Source organism: Perna viridis, chromosome 14 (assembly GCF_037379345.1).
Source record: "Perna viridis isolate PV_CMFRI_1.1 ecotype Kerala chromosome 14, ASM3737934v1, whole genome shotgun sequence".
Lineage (NCBI taxonomy): Eukaryota > Metazoa > Mollusca > Bivalvia > Mytilida > Mytilidae > Perna > Perna viridis.
Window position 1 is genome coordinate 32120171 of NC_142458.1, and position 25728 is coordinate 32145898.

At 32.3% G+C, this 25728-nt stretch overlaps 1 protein-coding gene across 3 annotated transcripts; it reads right to left on the reverse strand.

Annotated features, from left to right (window-relative positions):
* Positions 1–1033: 1033 nt before the first annotated feature.
* Positions 1034–24527, reverse strand: LOC148599007 (uncharacterized). 3 transcript variants are annotated; one of them, XM_088560842.1, is made up of 15 exons: positions 24413–24527; positions 21238–21286; positions 20460–20524; positions 18377–18480; positions 17337–17394; positions 15790–15897; positions 14604–14632; positions 13684–13831; positions 11656–11766; positions 9267–9313; positions 7765–7813; positions 7190–7405; positions 4392–5012; positions 3405–3473; positions 1034–1410 (listed from the first exon to the last, which is right to left on the reverse strand). In XM_088560842.1, exons 2-15 carry the CDS (start codon positions 21284–21286, stop codon positions 1318–1320), a joined length of 1767 nt encoding a protein of 588 aa, XP_088416968.1. In that variant the 5' UTR covers positions 24413–24527; the 3' UTR covers positions 1034–1317. The 3 variants fall into 3 exon arrangements, with proteins under 3 accessions (XP_088416968.1, XP_088416969.1, XP_088416970.1); XM_088560843.1 differs by having other exon boundaries at positions 24335–24415; XM_088560844.1 differs by lacking the exon at positions 7190–7405.
* Between the last annotated feature and the right edge of the window lie 1201 nt (positions 24528–25728).

Genomic DNA, 25728 nt, shown 5'->3' on the forward strand with positions numbered 1-25728 from the left:
AGTATTTAGCTCAAATAATATGATTTAACTACAGACAGGAAACATTGGTTTTGTTTTGGCCTTAGATTGGAGAAAAAACAAATCTTGTTTGCCTTGGAGACAGGAAACATTGGTTTTGATTTGGCCTTAGATCAGAGAGAAAACAAATCTTGTTTGCCTTGGAGACAGGAAACATTGGTTTTGATTTGGCCTTAGATCAGAGAGAAAACAAATCTTGTTTGCCTTGGAGACAGGAAACATTGGTTTTGTTTTCGTCGGAGAGAAAATAAATCTTGTTGCCTTGGAGACAGGAAACATTGGTTTTGTTTTCGTCGGAGAGAAAATAAATCTTGTTGCCTTGGAGACAGGAAACATTGGTTTGGCCTTAGATCGGAGAGAAAACAATCTTTATCTCACATACACTGTAGCTTTTTATTTGCACAACCCTCAATAGTTAAAGGCCAGAAAAAATAATTTCCAGTCTTGAATGAAATGGAAATAACTGACATGTTTGTGACTTATCTCCCCTGTCACTTTGATAAAATAATTCTATCATGAAATAACTCTGATAAACAAAAATATACATAATTAAACCAGACGTTTCGTGCCAGGTTAAATGTATTTGAACCAGAACAAAAAAAAAAAAAAACCTGAATAAAATGGGTTTGGATTAATCAGAATACACCAATAACAATAAAAAATTAGCTCAAGTATTAATAAATTGTAGAAAAATTATTACCTTGTAATAATTAACTGCACAAATTTATTCAAATATATATAATTGAAACTTCGAAACAATTTAAAAGAATAAAAATAAAAACTTCTCATGTTCAAATATGAAGGTCTTGTACAAAACTATTTGCCCCCCCTTCAAATTTCATGTTTTAGAACAAAAGATTTTCCATATAATTATCATTGAAAGTTGACTAGAAAATGATTTAACTACATGTACTTGATCAATGAATACACTGGGTAGATACTTAGGCATTCTTATTCTAGCTGTACCACTAATAGATTATGGATAATAATTGAAAATTGTGATACCAGTAATTCGTTTTTTTTTTGTTTTTTGTTTTATTTTGAAACCACTCTACCCTCTTTTAATTGGGAAAATATGCATCATTTTTTTTTTAAATTACAAAATTTTGATTAATGGTACAAAAAATTAAGTATGTAATTAAAATCGAATAGTTTTCTCTAATTTTGGATATTTTTTCAGCCATTTTTTTTCTAACAAACTGGCAAATTTTCATTAGGGAAAAAACTTATTTTGGAAATAATTTTAAATCACTTAATACTTTTACCAAATCCTTTGATAAAGTTAACCAAGAAAATAGTTTAGTCAGAGTCTGAAGAACTTCCTGAACTGGTTGAATTGGTCTTCTTGTTCAAGGCAGTGAACTTACTCTTCTTAGGAGAAGCTAGTTTCTTCTGAAAATAATAAAAATATACCACTTATCTATAACAAGGTATGTTGGCCTTGCCCAATAGCCATACCCCAACTGAAGTATATTCCCTAAATAAAAACCAAGTCTATGTACTAACATAAAGCTGTACAGGAAGTTGAAGTACAAGAATACCTGAAATAGAAGACCACATATAACTTGTCACATCAAAAAAGGTGTACAAAATTTTCAATCATTTTACCACAACAGAGCTGAGAATCTTAGACGAAAATTATTATATTCAACAAGCAAATTTAATTTCTACTTCTTCAAACAAAAAATGTCCTGCAAAGCTTGAAATAAGAGAATGTATTGTGTACAAGTGAAATCAAGGGAACCAGGATTCAGACAGTAAAAAAAAACTAGACAAGAAAAATAAACAAAACAATGAAGAACATAAAATAACCAATAACCCAAATAACAAAAATTTAAAAACGAAACTAAATTAACAACCTGGACTACACTGAAAACTGGGAGCATGGACCACTTATCAAGTCAAAGATGTGTAACAAATAAAACAACAGAAAAATAAAATAAAAGTTGTCTTCAAACAAAAAAATCATAAGTCAGAGTAAAATAAGTTGCAAGTTATGACATCACAATACTTAAGACATCTTAACTTATGACATCCTCCGAAGTCAGGGTTGGAGTTCAGCATTGCTCCCTCAAACCCCTGACATCGCTCATTCATATTTAGTGGGTATCGTCTAGCCAATTCCGATTGGTTACTTCTCCAGGTATGAAGCAACAATGAAAATCGATTTAACATATAACGTCAGTGGAAAGGTAAACAATAACTCGAGATAATAGACAAAAATGATAACTGTAAATTATGTTTAAAAGTCTTTACCGAAAAAAAAAAAAAAAAAGAGATTATGTATTTGTCAAACGCTTTTGTAAGTTATATCGAAGAATTTCTATTACGAGTGATTAGATTGGATGTTGGATCCAGGTTAAATTTAGGTAGCTCACTAGATGGTTTTGAGGGAGCAAAGGTGGACTCAAAACCCTGATTTGGGAGGATGAACTTACGACTAATATTACACTTATAATTTTTTGTGAAAAGGACTACAGCAGCTTGAGATTGCAATATTATGTCCTCTTATTAGAAGGTGCCTTCTATCATTTATAAAAGGCTTTTTCCATGAAGTAAAACAAAAACAATATGTCAGTTTCCTGCTGCCCTACCTACCCTGTTTCTTGTACCTACTGTAACTATCTTATGACCATTTCAACTCATGAAACAAGACACTTTTTTATTTGGCCTCATGGGATATTTACTGTCATACGTACAATCACAAGTAAAACTTATTAATCTAGAAAGCAAAAGCTTAGGCATAAAGAGTGGCATTTTCCTACAAAACCCTGAACGCATACTGCATTGATATGGAGTAGGCATTGCCTACATCAGCGAGCACTGTGAGCTTTACTTTACGCATACCATCTGTGCGAGACTCGTAAAAAAATAGTAAAAGACATTAAAAAGGGGTGGGGTAGGATAAGAGTTTTTGTTTCGCAAGTGCAATTTTGCATTTAGATTTCAGCATCAAAGGAAATCAATATTTTTATTTGAACATCTGCCTTGTTCAATAATGGAGGATTTTTTTGTCAATGCATAGAACAAATTTTTCCGAAATCCCAGCCCAATCCCCCCTTTTCCCATTCGCTTTCAAAATTTGTACAGATTGCCGAAATATTACAGCTGCTTTGGATGGTGGGAATATTTTACACATATCATGTGACGTAAACAAAATTCAGATGCAACTGAGAGCAGCAAATTCCAAAAAAGAAAATGATTGCCTTTCCTATCTTAGAAAAACTATGCTTTGATTTGAATAATACAATCCGAGTTATATTCTTTCCAAGGCAGGTTAGGTTCTTTGCTACAGCAGCAGTGGAGATACACGTACGTACATCCATGTTTCCCTGAACATATTCACTTCTCTTAATAAGTAAGCTCGCTATTAGTTTACATCATACCTTTGTTGGCTCATCACTGTCCGAGTCTGATTGCATTAACTGTTTGACATAAGGATTATTTGAGGTATTCTGAAAGGAAATATCACAGCGATCAAACTCACAACACTGATATAGACTCTCTATCATAATAATGACTATGTCAAATTTTACATCTAATTGGAGGATGATTTCAACATTACATTCTTATGAACATCTGACAAAACTTACTTTTCTAAATTCAAATTTACAACTGACACCTACTCCACATATAACTGTTCAGGATTTGACAATATTTTTTTAAAATCTGTTAACCTAACATTTTGGGGCCAATAATTGAAATTTTATTTGTAAATGAGCCTTTAATGTACACAAAATAACAACTAATTTTGAGGAAATTTTATTTCAATGTTTTGAACTTAAATGCAGTACACATTTCCTAAGTTGAACAACAAAAATAACTTATGCTTATCATTGGTCGATAAAAATAATCAGTTGGTTACTTTGGTAGTTAAGAATATATTTACAATGTCATTTGCAAAGAAAGGAAATGACATGCAATGACAGTTCTGCTATGATGTCAACAACTGATAAACAAAGCAATTAAAAGTTTGTTCTTCTTAAACATGTTAAATTCAATACATCACACTTTTTACTTGCCCAATCAGACACTCAAGGTGCTATTTTCACTTGTCAAAAAAAAACACATTTACTTAACCTGGGCAATTGAACAATCATTAAAATCAAACCCTGAACTGCTATTTAACTTCAAAATGTCAGTGAACAACTAAGAAACTTGTTACTTATCTTGGTTACATAACATACAAACTTTTCATTTCATACCTAACACTGTCAAATACAGGGAAGATTTTACAAGGTCAACTAACAATGCAGAAGTTTGCAATATCGAAATTATTTATAGAGTTAAAAAAAATATTGTCACAGTAAATACTGATTTGACATGATGGAGTTCCCTTAAAAAAGTAGAATAAATCATGTCTTTAAACTCACTAATGATTTAGATGGTGTTTTGGCTGTTTTTTTTGAAGGCCTTTCTTCATCTGAGTCAGAATCAGAAGATGACGAGGAGTTTCCTTTTTTCTGACTGACTTTGGTCTTACTAGGGCTACCTGAACTTTTCCCTTTACTCTGTTTAGATTTAGAATCAGAGGTTTTAGCCACCTTTCCTTTGGATGATGATTTGACTGGCGATTTTCCTGCTTTAGTCCCTTTCCCACCTATTTTGGGTTGAACTATACTATCACTGTCAGAGTCCGAAGAGTCACCATCATCCTCTTTAACAAACTTGGTGACAGAGTCATTAACTGCTGACTTCTGCTTACTTCTACTACCTGAAGGTGTCACTGGTTTGGATATTTTCTGATTTTTATACCCTGCCTCAGATTCAGAGTCTGTATTCTCTATCCTGTTGGCCTTACTTGGAGACAAGATCTTTTTCTTTACTGTTCTATTATTGTCACTCTCTAAATCTGATTCAGAACTTGATGAAGTTTTTCTCTGAGACTTTTTGGGGGAAGTCTTTTTTTTCTTCTTAGATTCAGGTTCCTCTTCAGATATATTCTCTGCAGGTCGTTTTTGTTTTTTCACTTTCTGTCCTACTTTTGACTTAGACTGCAAGAGAAATTTGCTGTTAAAAGAGTCAGAACCTTTCACAATGAATAGCTTATCATTATAAGAATAAATAAGGTCAAACTGTCACTTGGTTTTCTACAGTATTGATTATCAATATCCAAAGGATTGAAATAAGAATAAGTCTATACAAAGCTTTCCTTTATTTCATTAATTAACTTCAAGATGAATTTTGATTTTATAATAAAAAAAATTCTGATTTCAGTATAAAATTAAATTATATAGTCAATGTCATGTTCAGCTACATTGATAAATTGACCTTTTTCTGCAAAATCAGATCCTATTTTCAGAAATCAATAATTGGCAAATCAGAAATAATGCAGTAAAAGATTCTAAATGGTAAAATCTGGGTTGGAAAAACATAGTTCCTGCCTAAAAGCATAATAAAATCAGGTCTAAAAACACAAATAATTCAATTTAATGCTGCAGCCAATTAATATCCTATGTTTGCAATTTAGAATCATAATAAATAGCTGTCTTAAAGCTTTCACATATTCATAACATTTTAAGTTCCATAACTCTGAAATGAAAAACCGGGAATCAGGAAAAAATAAAAATAAATGTAAATCATGCATTAATCATAAGATCATCATATGCTGTGCTTCAAAAGTTTCTCATGAGTGGCACTTTTGACTGTGTAGCATTAAAATTGATTAAACCATTCTTTTAGTATAACTAGACCCATGGAGACAAACAAACATTGAGATACCATACACATGAATGCCAACTCCTTTTTAAAACAATGAGAAATAAAAAATTAAGTTGTCAGTTTTGGCACTTTTATCAGTATCAACATTAAAATTGAAATTTCAGCAGTAGATGGGCTCTAAGACAAATCAAATTTGAATTAGATGAAAATATGTTTCGTTCACTTTTTGGAAGCTCTAAGATTTATCTGAACCAAGATCGATAACATTTATGAAACCTGAATGCTTATTCCAAAGGTATATATGAAGTGTCTAAGCAATCAGAATATGTTTTCTTAAACAGGAGAACAACTCAGACAGAAAACAAACGGAAATTAATATTTATGAAACTGTGGAGAGTAAATTCTACTTGAAATTTAAAAACTAACAGAAAAATGATATACATAATTCATGCACGCTATAAAACAATTAACAAGGGTTAGAAGGGTAGATATTCAACATGCAACTGTCAGTATAAGTGTAAGGAAGACAGTTTGAAGGTGCAAAACTTGGCAAGTAAGTAGACTATGGATAACAACACATGCTAGAATATAAAGGCATTAATAAGGAAGGAGGCAAATTGTGAAAAATTATTATTTTTTTTTTATGAGAGACCAAATAAGGCTTTGGATAAACAATTTGTTTAGTTATTTGTTAAACTGAATTTTACATCATCCAAGGAGAGGGCAAAACTGAACATAAAATGGACTTTTCACTTCATTTCTCCTTTGATATTAAAAAAAAACAGAATTTATTTGCCCATTGAAATGGAAATCACAATTACAAATGCACAATATAATTTTCAAATTTACACTGCAGTGTATCCTCTAAATAGACAATCCAAAAGCACATTTGATATAAATGTAAATGTAAGTAAGAATTTTATAATTTTTTTTTAGAAGTTCTTAGCCACTATGTGGAGTGAGCCTAATATTATTTAAAGCATCACAAATAGTAAGTTTATATATCAAATCCACCCTCCACTCAAATCTAGTGGCATGAAAATGAGGAAGAAAATCTTAATTGGAGATAATTAAAAAATTCAACCTTGATCATGGCACCACAAAACTAATCTTTTACATTAAATTTTCTTAAGTTGAAGTGTTATTCTGCTAACACAGCCATTGGTAAAATTAAAACTAGGTATTTGGACAAAAGATGTGACAGTGAAATCCAGATTTGAAGAGTGAAATTTCATTGCTTAACAGGAAAAAATCATGTATTGATGTATCATTCTTATCAAATTTACAATTTTACTACATAGTATTTCATAGAAAATAATATTTTACATAGCTGATAGAAATCTGTAATCCAATATGTTGAATACAATAGATAAATAGGAGACGTAATGCAAAAATCCTGTATAAAAATGTTTTTAAATGGAAAAAATATGACTAAGTAATGTCTCCGTTTTGTGGAACCAAACTGAGTTACTTAACTAACATCCTTAACCATTCATGCTAAAATAATCACCTTAAACAGTTTATTGGGTGGTTTAATATTGTGTATTGGAGTGCTAACTGTCATGGTCTCATGTATTGGGGCACTTCTGGAAATAATCTTGTGTATTGGGGTACTGGCTGATGTGGTCTTGTATATTGGGGCACTTGTTGACATATCATCAAAGACCTCTGACAGCTCACCAGAGTCAGAAGACTCAGGATCACTTTCAACAACTATTGATTTACCCTGTAAAGACATTTAAACACCAATCAATTTCTTCATGTCCCCTTGCCAATTAATATTGACAGACACAATTTTTTAGATGGTATCTCATAACACTTCACCACTTTATGTGTCGAAGTATAAAAAGGGGCTTCCTTCAATGAAAACATGCATTTGATGAAAAATACCTCAGTGTTTTATTTTAATTACCAAAGGTGGCAGACATCAAAATCTGTCAAAAGGCTAGAGTGTAGCTAACAGGTTGAGACAGAGGTCAAACAAAGCTCTTTGGAGCATCTGCCAAGTAACAAAGTACTTTAAGGAATAATCAGCCCTTCCTTTCAACATGCATAGATATCAGATTCTGACTATTCTTATCTTACCTCTGATTTACTAGACCTGACAGATTTCTCTGATACACCTGACATATTTCTGAAAAAATAAATACAAGAAATTAATTATTACAGTGGAAAAACAAACAGCAATCAAACCTACAAAATTGGAAGGCTACTTGCTCATCCTTTTGTTGTAATTCTTCATTTTTTAAAGATGAAATCATGACAGAGACAAATACAGTGTATTACACTTGCTCTGGTCTTTGTCCCTGGATTACATTCTTTTGATTACCGCTATAACCTTGGTTCCCTTGATTACTCTTTTCTACTTGCTCATCTTTAGACAGCCACTCTATTATCAAAAATGGGTGAAATCTTGCAAAATTTTCCTGCTACTTAATATACTACTAACATTCCTTTACAGACTACCCAGTTTAAAGGGGAAAAATATATTTTAAAAAGGAAAAGCACACAGACTACCCAGTTACATATATTTTACAGCAGAAAAGCACAGACACTGGGTTTTCCATAATTTCTGCTGGAACCCACATAAAACAGCTATGAACAGGTTAAAACTGAATAATGTTGCATACAGTTGCTTCTTATGGAAAACCTTGTAGACAAGTTACACAACAAAAACACACAGACTACACAATTATATATATATTCTACAGTGGAAAAAGACCAGTTACATATATTTCAAAAATGAATTTAAAGAATTTCAGTGACATAACACTGTAATACATTTCATGCTTTATACAAGTCAACATATGATGCTTAGTCATTCAAACAATATTTCATCAAAATAAATTCAACACTTAAAGAAATCTCAGACTATGTACATGTACTTGAGAACATTGTATAACTACTAATCTCTTCAACATGTATAGACATGAGCATCTACTTTAATTAGTGCAGCTTTCACTTTTTGTTACTATCACCAGGCCAACTGAATTTAATAGCTAGATGTTCAACCAGAGGTGGGAGGATATTATTTTTTGTCTCATTTTCTTTTTTGTCCTGTGACTTGTCTAGAATTACAAAATGTAGACAGTATTGTCATTTTAAACCATTAAACATTAATAAGAAAGATAGGGAGATCTTCTTCCATACATACTGATATTAAACCATGTTTTATGGTCACATACCATCCTGCTTATTTTGTATTTCAACTGGCAACAATAAAAAGTATAGTAAACACATTTTTGTTACACAGAAGTGTAGTAAACACTCTAAAACCCATACCTCATCAGACGAGGACAGGTAAAAAGTATGGAAATCTTAAATTTACAAAAAAATTAAAAATCAGGGCAGGGATATGTTTGAGCGGCGGGTGATGGTGAAAATCTATCAATTAATCTTAATGGACCAAAGGGCACTACCAATTCTGTGTTTTTCTGGTACCCACAACAAGACATACTTAAACAAAGAAAGATAAACTTTGGAGTTTTCTAGGCTGTTGTCTACTACTGGAAAGTCACTTTTCAGATTTCAACTTTTTATACAAAATTCTAGAGCAATGTGACTTCTGTAAGACAATATAAACTCACAAGGCAGTTACAATGTCCAGCTGTTTTTTCTTCTTGGAATAAGTTTTCTGAAATGAAAAAAAATCATTGTCAATAATACTATCCTGAAAAAAATTTCTACTTAGAACATGTTAAACCTGAAGCAGTGTGGGGGAAACCACCACTCACCAGCAAAATACGAGTAAATGTGTAATTTGGTGACTTCTCATTAGCTTACACTTGTCAATTTGGCGACCATCATTTGATTGGCAAGTTCCAAGGAAAGTTAACCAGCCAACAGGTTATTTAGTAAAACATCCCTTAAAACCATACATTAAAAATGTGTTCCCTACAATTTAAGAAGTTTAGTTTGAATTTGTCAAGTAAATTTTTGCATGATATGCACAATGTTATTGACTTGTAAAGCATTGTTTATGATCTGCCACTATAATTTTGGTAAAGGGGATGTACCAAACCTATGCGACGGTCCCGATTTCGTATTTGTATTCAAACGAATTTATCTTGGTAATTTAAGATATTAAGTAAAAATGAACAAGATGAAAATGATAAACATTTTCTTGTTTCATAATGATGAATCTGTAGAAATATAATTTTATTTTTAAAATATGAGTTCAGAAACAGAGTACTTATTTTGTTGCTGTAAAGTACAAGAAAAACTTAAATGGGAGGGAATATCCGTAAATGGAAAGGTTTTGAGGAATTTAAAAACAAATGAAAAAATAGTTGAAGAAAGAAAAAGAACGACAGAAGATAGTCACATCCAAGAGAAAACAGATGATAGTACAGAAAAAAAAACCCAAAATTAGGCTAGTAAGATCAATCAATATTCCACTAGCCAGAATGACAAGTTGGGAAAAAATGGTTTCCCACACTGATATTATTATCAGACATGACCTTCCAAAGCCAATAAAAGAAAACAGAAACTGATGAAATAGAAGTAAATATACAGTAAAAAAAGACACATGATTGTAAAAACCAGATTTAAAGATGTCCTATTTTTGATTAAAATCTGAAAAAAAGTAATGTTTGTATCATGCCTGGCTAGCATGCAGTAAAATTTGTTGTTTTCTTACACTGTACAAATGATTAAACCATATTTTTATCCAAACAGGTATAGAATTAGCCCCAAAAACTAAATACTTAATATAAGTTTGAAAATTGCAAAATTCACTTGTTAAATATGTGCCTTCATTAAAAAACAAAGTTAAATTGCAGTTCATGAATAAGTTACTCTAAAACTGAAGATAAAAACTGAGCCAAATCATAATGCAATAGCTTATTTCATGACACAGTTTTATGTAGAATTATAGAGCCCATTTTTTCAAATTATTTGATTTATATAAAACACTAGATGTGTCGTCATGACAAATGTTCCCACATATAGTACAAAGGGCACAAACTGTGTAAAAATGACAATGAAATCTTTAGGGAAGACACAAAAATGGATAGGAAGAGTAGCAGGAAACATAATTTTTTTTTGCCTCAAGGATGCAGAAAAAAAGTCTGTAAAACTGGTCAAAACAGTATTTTTCTAAGTTAAAGGAGTACGATCTAATTACAATCAAGAAACTGTAACAGAACTCAAATTAAATCATCAATATACACCTGCATTAAAAATCAGTTCAATATTTCAAGGTGAAAAATCATGAAAAATTGATCATGGCAGAATGAGGGACCAAGTTAAAATATGCCCAGACCACTTTGTGGCAGAGGCATATAAATGGCCTACTGTATGAATACAACTAATGATAAAATATTTTGTTGTTCAAACCTTGCAATGTATTCTATTTATTAATAATACTACTTTGAATCAATTCATTTTTGTAAAAACTTCTTTTTAAAAATGTATAGAAACAGCATTTGTTGACCCCATTGGGACTTTATTAAGACAAAACTGCTTGTATAATAGGATTCAGGATATTGCTTTAGTAATACACAACATTTCAAGAAGTTGCATTTTTGACAAAATAGTAGGCCTGAAACTAGTGTTGGTTAATCTACCCCTTTTATCAAATTTCATAAAGAGCATCAGCCCTTATTTCACAAACCATACAAGCAATGAAAAACTGCCAAATTTATAAAAGCAAAAAAATGTGGGAAGTTTAGACAAAGAAGAACCTTTGATGTTATACATTTCATCACTTACATTGAAATTCACACATTAATTGATTAAAAAAAAAATGAAAATAACTTTATCTAATTTCAATAAATACTAGATTGTATATCAGATTGGAGGGTAGAGAATTACCAACAAACATAAGTTTCTTAATTTTAGGCTTTTAAGTTTTGTAAACCCACTTAGACTACATCATTTTTTGTGGGTCCATACACTAAATTTTTTTTTCAAGTTTTGCAGTATTTTTGCAGATATTTTCTAAAACATCAGCTTGACTTCTTTAAGATACAATACCTCTTTTTTCTCATCTAGAAGTTTCTTTTCCTCAGCTCCTACACATTCCTGAAGTTCATCAGGCAGTTCAGATAGAATGTTGTCAAACTCCTCAACTTCAGTACGGAAATGCTGCAATAACCAGGAAAAAAATATAAGTAAGGCATAGCCTACATCCAAGCTCAACACTTATACACTTTTCTTATATTTGTTAAAGCACTGAAAAAAGGACAATGGCTGAAAGGAGCTAGATAGGTATATGATTTTTTTTTGATTTTTTTTTTTTTTAAATAACTCAGTGTATCAGATCTGGAAAATGCAAATAATTATTTTTATTTTTTCTTGCTTTTGAATTGCTTGTTTTCATTTTAAATTTTTCATTTTAAAGGCTCCTTTCATTTTGCATTCACTTCCCCGACACATTTCTGCTGGCCTGCCTGATACCCATTCCATTTGACTGGACATCTAGTGTTAGCTTCATAGCGATGCTTGATATAACACATAATTCGTCAAGCAGTTGTGATTTAAACAGCGGTGATTTAACGAGGTCATCAAACAAAGTTGAAATTGGTAAAATCGGAAATAAATAAACAGTTAAAAAAAGAATCGTAATGGTAAAATCTGGATTTCAATTAGCAGAATTCTACTAAAAAGCAGAAAAAAAATCATCCCTGTATAACCATTGCATAAAAGTTGTATTACCCACTCAGTCACAACACTTCCTTTCATTTTCTGCTCATATTACCTCTCTCTTCAGCCATTCAGATTTCAGCTTTCTTGGATATGAAAGCATTATTTAAATGTTAAAGTCCTAGAGATTCTGAATAGGTCTTCAGTACAGAAAGTAGACTGGATTTTTGTTGGATCCTACATGTTGTGACTGAATGGAACAATTAGTGGGCATAACACCAATTGAATTGAGCTTAACCAGAAACCAACACCCCAAAGCATGAAAGGCTAATGGCCTATTGACTTGAAATAATCACTACGAATACTTAACATGAAGTTGCATATATACACCAATTCATACAGAAGAAAATATGCAACAGATACTAGAATTTCTTTAATGAATGTATTCAGTTTCTGATTAGTTTATACGCTATAACCTAATTTGGGTCTGTTTATGCTGAATAATCTGCGAAACGAATTATGTTTCAGCGTAAACGGACCCGAATTATGTTATAGCGTATTAACTAATCAGAAATTGAATACATTCATTACATTTTAATTAAAAAATAAAAAAAATGATATATCCATCACTTTCATTAACACTGAGTAAACAGCAACTTTAATTTTCCCGCCGTGTAGTAATTCTAGTAAACAAATTGGCCGCCATTTTAAACTAAGCGGCAAGACACTGTCATTTCATCACTGGAAAATGTTATTTTCCAAAATTGAACACAGTTGTTAAAGCAGGAATTTGACATAAACCGGCAGACATAAAGTTAGTTAATAATTTATTGTCACAAAAACGTTTCAACGTTACAATGTGACTGAAAACGTTGTTTCGGATGTTGACAAACAAAAAGTAGTTACGTAAAAGGTGGGCGTTGCCTAAATAGCAAGTTAGTTTATACAACTGAAACAATGTTGATATTTGTCAACAAACCAATCAAATGGCAGGATTCTCATCAAATTAAAATATTAACACATAAGCCATATACCAAATTTGAAATCAATCCATCCACTGGAAGATAATTGCACAATTTGGATGGACAGAAGGATAGAGGGACAAAGTGACTCTAATACTGTTATAAATTTTCAAGGGATCCTAATATCAAAGTTCTATTTTTGCAATGGATATACAATTAAGTGTGAAAAAAAGTATACTAGTGTAATCAATTTTGAACTGGTAACTTTTTTAATTACAAAAATTGATACTTGCAAATATCATGAATATATTCAGTTGACAGTATCTGTGAAAATAAGCAACCAGCAAATTAATACAGTTACAATTTACCACTAACTAGTTAAAACATTTTTAGTGATCTCTGGGTACTGCTTAAGTCTTCATACAAAAAAAAGCTCAGTTATATATTAAAGGACAACCTCTTCACTAAGCTTCTGGTATTCCTTTTTTTTGGTATCTCCCAAGTTGCTCCACAGTCTACCAACATCAGCAAAAATATTCTTGTGGGCAACACCATCTGCAACTAACTTTTTTCCAGTTACATGTGTAAAATATTGGTAACCTGTCCTGAAAACAAATGAATCTTATTAATCTGAAAAGAGTGAACAAATACCTTAAGACTTCAATAGACTTATACATAGTATAAACAGTGTTCATTTTAGACCACAGTCTTGTGCCATCGGCGTGGATTTTTTACATATGCCGCACACAATTGTGACACATGGGCCCTGAGGGTGCACAGTGAACTGAATAAAACAAATGGGCATGGCCAGCGAACCTGGAGAATTTCAAGTATTACGGAAAAACTGAATATCCATGGGTACATGTATACCTGATCCCAATAAGAACAGAAATATTCAAAATGGAGTAGCAACATCAAAATAATGACAATTTGTATCAGCAAATAAACAACAACTCATTTTTGGTTTGAATCCCACCTGTCATCTGAAAATGGCCCCTTCTTACTGCCAAGGGGGCTCCTATTGGGCCTCCATTTTCTTAAAATGACCCCCCCATTTTACCGTCAAGGGTGTCAATGCAATTTACTGAAATGAACACTGATTAGTAATACCAGTTAATATTTTCTGATCATCTTCTGAAGTATGATTTTTAAGAATATCTGTTTTTTTTATCTCAGCTGACTCTTGATGAATTGCTTTATCGCGATCCTTTGACTTTCAAGACATAAATGTTGTAGATACACAAATACCATGTGATTTTTTTACCAAAAGAAGTGACTGTACCATTTCTGTATTTTTAACTTATTGAAACAGAATTGAGTTTTAAGAGCAAAGTTTGTCCCAATTTTTCTGAATTATTGTCACCAAATTAAACTTACTTTTTCTTTGGTCTCATATGTGCAATTTCCTAAAATAGAAGCAGAAAATGAAATGAATTCAAACATCCAAACCACAAAACCAGGAAACAAAATAAGGGTCTAAGGCTAAAATTAAAAAAACATTTGTTTCCCTTCTACATAACTTACCCACTGAAAGTGATCCCTACCCTTGAGTTTTCATTGCATTTTCCTCTTTTTATTATTCTTTTTTTTTTCTTGTACTTTATTTTCACATATGGATCTGATACCATGTACTTTGGGAAAAAAAACTTGGGAGCCTACCTACCTACCTAATATTCTGTGGTATAGGGTTGGGAGAGGGAAACATATATATTTTTAAGTGTGGCCCAAACGAAATGCTTTCTCTGATAAGTGAGATTGAGCTTCCCCACCTTTGAACTAAGTCCTGTAAATATTTTCAATCTGGCAATCAATATAAGTGTTTCAATGTGTTCTAAATACAGGAATAATTTTACGAGGTCATCAAACAAAATGGTAATCAGTAAAATCAGAAATAAATAAACAATAAAGAAAGAATCGTAACAATAATATCTGGATTTCAATTAGTGGAATTCCGCTACAAAAGGTGGAAAAAAACATCGCTTTAAACAAGTCCAAATGCACCACTATCATATATTTGTCAGCAAATAAATATGTCCAATTAACATGATGAATACCTAAACACTAAGCAAGTTAAAAATACAACTCCTCATGTCCCCATATTCATAAATGACATAGTCCATGTTTTGCTATATGAAACCCCCAAATTGACACAGCAAAATCTAAAATATGAGGTGCACAATGGGACTTTGTGAAAATTCCGTTTAATTTTATTCAGTGGTTAAGGAGGAGAAACTGATAAGAGAGAGGTACCCATGTTTGAAATGGACGGAATGAAAGAATGAAGGGAAGATGGACACCCCTACCACTATATATCTGTATTTTCTAGTCAAATCTAGGCAGCTCAAACTCCAAGGGACCACTGAAAAGTGTTCGAGTTATCAGGAATTTGAAGTTTGACTTTATCTTTAGAAATTGCTTACTTCCTACGAAGTTTTGTTAGTTCATGGATCTTTTTCTTTCGCTTTCAGAAGATTATGTTGACTTGTGGACATTAAAAATGCTGTGTTTGCTCTCACTGTTAGTGAAGCAGTTTAAAAAACAAGCACATTATGGTCATTATTACCTCAGCAGAAGAGATCCTTGCTGCTTTCAGCTTCCACTTGGCTTGTTTCTCTTGATTTAGACCATACCATTTGGTTTTAAACCTCTGCTCAGATTCTGCCTTTGAGTCCTAAATGACAAAAATCAGTTTGATATCATAGAAAAATATACAAACACAGGCTTGTTTCAACAAGCCATCTCCTAAGAAGCTGTTATATGTCAGTTTTGTTTTTTAACCTGTGTAAAAAAAACACCTGTCTAAACAGGTCTATTAAGTCCAGACATTACCTAAAATTTGCTAGAAGTTAAGCACAGTAAATTGTAACCAAAATATATCAGATTTTATTTATCATATTTATTAAATTTAGATCTTCATTTCATTTGAATCTAATGCTGCTGATGAAAGGTTACTACTTGCAGGCTGTACAGCACATTTTGGCAAAAAATAAGGGCTAATTTAGGGCAAAAATTTATCTTCTATAAATGTCTTCCGTGAATTTTTGACGAAAGAACACCTACTTTCCTGCAGTGAAGCAAACATTTATAGACAATTAGGATGCATTCTCTTAATTACAAAGCAAGTCAATCATTGAAACAAAAACTGCAAGGATAATTTTTAAAAACTCCTAAGCAGCAGTGAAGTAACAAGAAAATTTACGAATTCACAGAATAATAAGGCCTTTTTTTTTAGGAATTCTGTTTGAATTTCAAGTTTTTCAAAACATTTTAGCCAAAATGAATAAAAATGGTTAATTTTTAGGAATTTATTTTAGAGCCTCTGAACAGCTTTGTCCTTGAAACATGTGTACAGCATATCAAATTTAGCAATACAATTATATGATCAGTATTTTTGTATTCAGGAATGTATTACTTGTTCAACATTTGTTCAAAGTGAATTTAATCTAATGTTTTCATGATATTTTTACTCATGTCTGTTAAATTGGACATCTATGACGCCTACCATTAAGAAGCACTGATTTGTGTTTAAATAATAATTTTCGAAGCAAGTTTGATTTGATTGAGTGTAATGTGATGTCTATAACCATATATTTCAGTCCAGTGATACTGTTTGTTTTTTTTGTTTTTTTTTAATACCACCCCATCCTAAAAAAAATGGGAAATTTAGATGAATGGTACAAAAGTAAAAAGTATAATTCTGAACTGAAACACCATATCTGACTACTAGTTGGGAATAGTTTTCTCTCATTTGGGATAATTTTTCAGCCATTTGTTTTTTGACAAACTGGAAAAATTTTATTAGGCTTTTTTTCAAACAATTTCACAGATTTCACATAGTTCTGTACAAGAATGTTGAACAACTGATCATAATTATTACTACACGAACATGCTGAGCCATATTTTGAAGTGTTGTGAAGTGTGAGTGTATGTTTTCTCTGTCTGGTCTGTCCCTGGATTGCATTATTTTGATTCCCACAAGAATTTGGTTCCCTTGATTACTATTATGACTTTGCTACCACGGAAAAGACAAAAGTACAACTGCCATGACAATTTCATAATTAACAATACATGTGTGTAAATTTTAGTGGTACAAAGTAATTAACAACATACCTGTTCAGGATCATGCTTTTCCTGCATTGCTTTAACATATAAGGCCTTCGCTCTGTCACTGTAATTGAAATAGACTAATTATATGTTTATATTACTCCAAGTTGAAGCTGTATCATGACAGGAAATTTTAACGAGTGTTTTTTTATTATTGGCATTTTTTAATAAGGTAAACAAACTGAAAATCTCAGAAGTAGGCCTAGATGCAGATAGTGGCACCACAAACAATAAAAGCCAGCTGGACAATAACAACACCAAACTGTTACTGCTTCATTAAAGACCATGAAAAAATGGGAGAGAACAAATTTCAAAACCCAATCACCTATTTCGAATCTATTTTAGCTGTTTAAATTATTTAATTATATATTAAAAATTTAGCAAGTGACAATTTAATCATCAAACTGCTTTCATTTTCTAAATAACAGGTAAAAAAATGCCCAAAAAAAGAGAACAATAACCCTAAAATTTGTAAAATGAAATATATTGAAATATTTATTGAAATTTATATTGAAATTGTCAGGGAAGAGAGACCTCTTCAAGCCAAAGGGCCTGATATGTCTTAGAGTGTTATTATGTTGTATTTTTAGGAACAGCAGCCATATTTTTTGGCAAGGGACCATATTTCATTTTGTAAGTAAAGCTAAAGACAGATGACGACAACAACAGACGCCACGTGATGATAAAAGCTCACATGGCCTTTTAGGTCAGATGAGCTGAAAAGTAATATTTATAGAATAGTTTAGGAGTCAGGACATAAACATGTATGGCAACTTGTTTATGAAACAACCATACAAGTTTGAGTCCCCCCAAAAAATGATAATAATTTTGTTTAACTTCCCACATTTCCAGATCCTGATATTCATACTTTATTTACCCTCCAATATTATAAACATGACTTAATAGGGCAGTAAAACAAATAGTGTTCTAAATCTACGACATGTTTATAGATGTATTTATCTGTAGTTAAGAAGCAGCTTGATTTTGTTAGGCTTATGACTAGCACTATTTAAAAGTACATGGTAAGCAAACCTGTTAATACATACCTAAGGTGAATATCATGCTTCTTTGATTTCTTCTTGGCTGCAGGGACTGGAGTTCCAGGAGCTGGAACTGGAGTTGCTGGACCATCCCCACTTCCAACACGTTCCTGAAGATATATAAAAAACTATCATGTTTTGCCTATGGTTCATAATTCATTTTCATGTGCTTCTTGAAAGTTGCTTCATAGTACCCGTATCAATAAAGTGAAAATTAGCAAGAGGCCCCCTGGAGCTCGAATTGCTCACCTGGTTAAATTTTGTCTCCCAATGGCAATAAATTCAATAAGAAATTGTCTAACAATTTTGACTCAAGAAGACTTTGGTAGAATTTACCATAAGGATCGTTACATGGCTTAACAGATTAAAATGAAATTTTGACCACAGATAGATCTCACCATGCCCAACACATTTAAAAAAGCAAAAAAAAAACGTCTAACAAGGGCGATAACTTCAACATGGTGTAACATATTAAAATGAAACTAATACCACAGATAGATCTCATCATGCTGAACACTTCCACCCTACGCCAGAATTTGGCTAAACCTAACGGTTTTGGAGGTATATGTAAAAAACTACTGTCTGACCCCTATGTTCCATTTTTAGTAACATCGGCCATGTTTTTCAAAGGATCAAAAATCCCCACATCAGTTTGATGCATGATACCCCAAGAACATTCATACCAGATTTGGTTTCAATTGGTCAAGTCGTGTCAGAGAAGAAGAGTTTTGAAAAATTGTTAACGATGATGACAACGATGCCTTTAGCCAGGTGAGCTAAAAATGTTATCATGAACAACAATGATGGCGGATTCTAAGTGATGACAATAGCTCACCAGGAACTTTAGGTTAGGTGATCTAAAAATAAGTTTGTTTACCACTGTCCAACCAACCCTACAGAAACCCCTTCCTCCAACTAAAAAGTTTTAATTGGTGGAATGCAATCGATCATTTCTTGACTGTTCCTCTAATTTCCAGAATTTTTCATAATAAATTTTTGTTGAAGTCAGGCTTAAATAATTAACTTATACTGTCTTATTTCAGTATGATGAATGATGGTATTTTTTTGTCACATGATAAATGTCCAAACCCTTAGATCATCTACAATTTGAATACCTCTGGAATTTCCAAATAATCAAAAAACTTCAAAAGGCAAGTTTAATTTAGCCAAGAGATTATACAACATTTTCAAAATATGAATTTTGAGATCTGCTCTTGGATTTCACTTCATTTTCTAGATAAAAGATACTACAGACACTGTGAAGTCAGCCCCATATCTTGACCTACACTTAGAAATCGATGGTAAAGGAAAACTACTGACCAAACTTTACGACAAACGTGATGACTTTTCATTCAAAATTGTCAACTTTCCTTTCATCTGTGGCAACATCCCTTCAGCACATGCGTATGGAGTTTTCATGTCACAACTCATACATTATGCCAGAGCTTGCTGCAACTACGCAGACTATTTGTATCGCGCTAGAACTCTAAAAATAGGCTTCTGTTGCTACAAGATTGAAGTTATCACTTCAGAAGTTTTATGGTCGTCATCATCAACTCGTGGAATGTTACGGTGTATCCATCTGCACAATGAAAACTGATTTATTCAACAGGTAATAGTTTTCCTTTCCTCATTTGTCTACCCCGGACTTGACTTTTTATGAGCAACTCGGCAGGTGTTTCTAGAAAAACAGAGGACGCTTACCTTACCAGTGCACCAGGTCCATGATCCCAGTTTTTAGTGGAGTCCGAGTTGCTTATTTGCTTTTATTACTTAGTATATATGATTTTAGTTACTTTATGTTCTTTGTTGTGTATGTCTGTTTTCCTTGTGTGGTTTTTGTCCCTGGATTACATTCTTTTGATTACCACTATAACCTTGGTTTCCATTGTTACTCTTTCAAGGATATTAGAGTAGTTAGTACTTGTTCTAGCGCAGCACATCAATTGTGAAATATGAACACCAGATGTGGAAGATTAAGGTATATTGCTGATTCCCTTAATTACTCTTGTACATTGTCAAATTCAAATTTTCAGGAGCACAGATTGCTATATCTTTACATCACTTGTATATGAAACATATATCTTACCTCAGGTTTACTAGGTAAAATCGCAGAATTGCCTAAAATGACTGTAATTTTTTGGAGTTCTTTCACTGAAAAAAAAGAAAAGAATAATAATGACATCTTTATTCATGTTTATTGTTTCTTCTTCTAAATTATGAAGCATATTAATATACATAGTTACATTTGCACCTGTTCCTAAATAGTAAATATATAGGTTTTATTATTTTCATAAGCATTTCTATTTGTAAGCCTGTACAATGACTGTACACACTAGTAAAATTATACAACCACAGTCAGGGGGTTAAAATTACCTTTCAAATGTGGAACCTAGACCTTCCATGAGGAAAACAAAGTCCTCAATAAAGTGTTAATTCAATGGGTTGAAATTCAAGAACCTATGAAAATGAGATGCAAAAGGTCCTTGGTTAGAAACTGAGAGAACCTGAGACATCAGACCGTCACCAAAGGTCCTTGGTTAGAAACTGAGAGAACCTCAGACCTCAGACCATCACTAAAGGTCCTTGGTTAGAAACTGAGAGAACCTGAGACCTCAGACCATCACTAAAGGTCCTTGGTTAGAAATTGAGAGAACCTGAGACCTCAGACCATCACTAAAGGTCCTTGGTTAGAAACTGAGAGAACCTGAGACCTCAGACCATCACTAAAGGTCCTTGGTTAGAAATTGAGAGAACCTGAGACCTCAGACCATCACTAATTTGAACCACTTTGTGGCTGAGGGTAATTGATTTGTTATGACCATGTTTCATCCACTGTCTGATTCTGATGAATACTTTCTACTTACAAACATCCTTTAATACTTTGACCAGTTCTGGAAAATCTTCACAACTCATCTACAAAATATATAGTGCCAATCCATGAAATTAAAAATATTTCTTGATTTGGAGAGTAAGAGTTAAGAACAAGCAAAGAAGCAAATGCTTAAAAAATTTTAGAAAATGTTTGCTACAAGCAAAATTATACTTTTGAAAGTACTAAACATTTTCTTCTCTTTATCAGTGTTATACACGTACATGTGCGAAAGTTTTACCTAGCAAAAATAATCATTCTTCCAACATATTCTTAATTTTCAGCAGCAATACATGTATGTTACACAATTTCAAAATCGAGCATTTTTTATGCGTTAATCTCTTTAAGCTACAAAAATGAGTATGTATACATGTAAGTAACTAAATATTTTGGACAAAATGAAATCAGCCTGCTGACTGAATGATTGACAGTAGTATACACTACACTCAGAATGGAATGGTTCACTTATGTCCGACCCAAGCACTGATATAGTCAGTGTTTATCACCCAGATTCCATTCTAGCCATCACTGGCTGTTAGCATATTATAATAGTTGTAAAATTCAATGAGGCATAATGGGGAATTTATTATAAGATATGATGTATATTCTGTTTGTTTCTCATGTGTATATCCTGTTTAAACTCGGAGCACTCCAATTAGGATAAAAATTTAGTCATATCATTCAACATTTGGTACACTCTATTTTTTTTTATTTTGTACAAGTATACCATTTGTTGATGTGTTATTTTTTATTTACAGCTACGTCCAAGGAGTGGGATATATCATGTAGAAATATTATATCCTATTTTTATCAAGCAATAAGGTTATTTTCTGATTTTTTAATTCTGCCCTTTTAAATTGATAATTACTACAATAATTACACATAAAACACTTTGAACTTAATGAGATTTGTGTAACAGACTTGTAAAAACAGTCTGGTGATGCTTTTTGTTTCCAATACTTTTAATAATTGAATGTTTTTTCAAGAATATCTACTTACACATCCCAAGCCTTCTAGATAATGTATACGTAAGAATTTCAAAGAAGCCCTTAGTCCGGACTGTGAACAATGTCGGTAATAAGTTACACTGCATAATATGTTGTCTAAACGAGAATGTGATGGTGACCTTGTTCAGTTTTCAACTGCTAAAAATGCTTCCAGATTACTCTAAGACATTCAAATACAACCTACATGTATATATACATGTACAAGTATCTTTATTTTAATGATAGGTTTTGTTAAAAGATTTAGAACTTTAAGTCTTTAATTGATGCCAAATACATGATGTCCCAGCTGGGTGGGTGTAACACTCATATTCCACCAAGAAAAAATCCAACTGACCCGGAGTTTCACTGACTAACACGGATTTGAAATTCTGACTTGAGGTGTTAGAGAAACAAATGTCCCTGAGTGTACTGGAATTGCTTCTCAATGACTATTTGCCTGTCTGTGTCGTAAAACTTGCCCTTACAGTCCCTGAACTTATCTGTGCAACTTTTTGACAAACTGATGACTATTGACTGATTGATCGCCGCCAAGACAGAAACCACTGACCAACCTGATCACAGTAATGAAAGATAATTCGTTCTCGTAAATTTGAGAATTTCCATTGGAACAAATCATATATACTACCATATTGAATTTACCTTAAATTAAAGATATTAAATCCATATATTTTATTTTGTTAAAAATAAAAACAAATAATATAGTCTGATAAATACCTGGTATACCTCATACCTGGCATCCAATGCAAGGTACATGTATTTACAGATCTGTTTATATTACTTGATGACAAACTGTATTTTTCAGTTTTCTACGGAAATGATTTATAAAATCCTGAACTTTCTATAATTTTTAACAAATGAAGGAAATATTAACAATCTGTAGATCGTAATTTGCAGTCAAAATTCGTATAAAATACAGAAAATCCGTGTAAGTAAACACCTCTGTATTTATTGCTTATTGGCACTTAATTAACAAAGCCCCATTCACCAGCATTACCTGTATCCAATACACAACAGAAATGACTAATTAACAGAACAGGTACTCGTTACTTTCACAGGTTATACAATAGTTGCTATCCCTTCTTAAGATAATAATACCAGCAGCTCAGATGCCTTTCATTATTCCTGCTAAATTTGGTTTTATGGGCCAAGTCATTTCAAAGAAGATAAAAATATGATTTCCCAATTTCTTTAATTATCAGTCATTTTGAAATATATTAACAAAATTGTTACAACACAGATTTGGTACTTTTAATCAATCATATACATGTTCGACCAATGAAAAACAGGTGCTGATTTAATCAAGTGCCAAAATGACTATATCTGGAGCCGTTTAGACCAAGTGCCGAAGTGACTAGGGCCCTTAAAATGGTAAGTGCTGTGCTGACGAATAGTCATCAGTGTTGTGATGGACAGTCGTATTATGTAGATGTTAATGTCTGGAGCTTATGATGAGACACGCATCAAACTAAATGTTTTTTTTTTTTTATTTCAAATTTGTGTATATATTCAATTTCAGTATATACACTCCTTAAGATGTTTAGGTTTCCCAATTTAGTGTTATTGCATCATTTATCATGCGTTTACACATTGTTCGTGTTCGTTAAAATGCACTATATTAGCATTCGTTTAAACGCACCATAGAAACATTCGTTTCATTTTGTACTTTGATTATTTTCTTGATTCAACTGTTATTTTTATATTATTTACTAGTATTAATATATATATATTTTAATTAATTCAATTTTCTATTTTACCTTTCGTCATTATTTGTTAATATTATAATTTTTTCATCTTTTGTCTATCGTGCATATAGCGTTCGTGCAGGAAACCTAAACGTCTCAAGGAGTGTACAATTAATATTGTAATACATGCATTTGTTATGTTTTTGGAAGAAATTCAGAAGGACTTCATACCAATATAACTCTGATTCTAGTCTTACAACATTACATGAACATTATGCAAGCAACATAAGCTTTTAAGAGACTTTGTTAACTTTCCTTCCAGTAGAGACAGAAATGATGCTTTAAATGGTACAACTACAAGTACAGTAGTACAAATGTATGTATGTGAACATTGCTCACGTACCAATTCTTAACCTCCATCCCTGTAGGCAACACTAAAAGATGGTAGATGCCCTATAGCATCAATTTAAACTTATTTTACCTCGTTATCAACAGATTTTAACCTTCAGCGGAATGCAACAAATTGTTGAATGAAAAAATGCCGCCTTATCTTGTTTCAAAACATGTGCAACTTTCTACTTCCGGTCTTACAATTCAGTCTAAAAACCAACGTAAACGTAAACTTACATATACAACGACCCCGATTGTTTCACAAGCGCGAATCCAAGGACTTGGGGGTTCCAGGCTTTCTTTGGGATTTTTTATTCTTGAAATCACGGAATATATAAAATTAAAGCAAAGTCGCGTTTTTTTCTAAATGACTTTAAAGTTAAATTTAACAAATTGAATGCAAATTGAAAAAATTGAACACTAATTCGCTGCTGGAGATATTTTTTTTGTTTGGACTCCCATGTAGTGTCTCACACTTTGAGGCTTTCATGGCCAGGTTTTAGCAGTCCGGTCGTATCACATTTTTTTTTCTTTTATTATGTATTTTATTATCTACGAAAACATGTCTTATTTACAAGGTATTTTCAGTAAGATGATTTTTTTTTGTATTTGTTTAAGGTCATATTTAAAAAAAGAAATATATTCATTTTGTTTTTGGGATTTTTTATACCCCGCTCCGAAAGAGAGAGGTGTACTGTTATACATGTACTATTGTCCGTGTTTCCCTCCGTCACAGTTTTCTCGAAAACAACGATCGCTCGTCACATCGGCTACAGTAAAAAATACATTCTTCCTGTAAGTATGTAATATGGTTTGATCTAATTTTGATCCTGTTCATACCGAGGACTTTGTTTGTTTTCCTAAAATCGGGATGGAAAGTGGTGTTACCAAGTACTAGTGAGCCATCGCTCGCAGAAATTCTTGGGTTATTTTTGTTATTTTGTTGCTTTTTTCTTCAATGTACATGTACTTCTTGGCAGCGTTCTTTTTATTCTTCTCGAATATCTTCACAACAGGTGATGTTTTTTTTTTTCAATTACATTAGCCTAGTTACAGCATTAATTTTTTTCATTTTCTCCAATTTGCATATCAACAAAATATGAATAGTATAAAATCTGCATTTGGTAAGTTTTTATACATGTTATTTGACATTATCGATGGACGGTAGAACCTTTAAAACGTGATTTCGTGATTGTTTTCGTGATTTTTTTTTTAAATTCGTGAGTACCAGAAATCGTGTCTTTTATATATATACAAATGTAATATATATGAAAAGGTAGCATGTGGGAAAAAAAACAAGTGGTTCATATTGGGACATGTCCCCATGCCCAATCCTTTAATTTCATCTCTTTCTCAATGACCTCCTCCGTATCTCCTTTCTCCTACCGCTTTTCCTTTTTTAGGTTG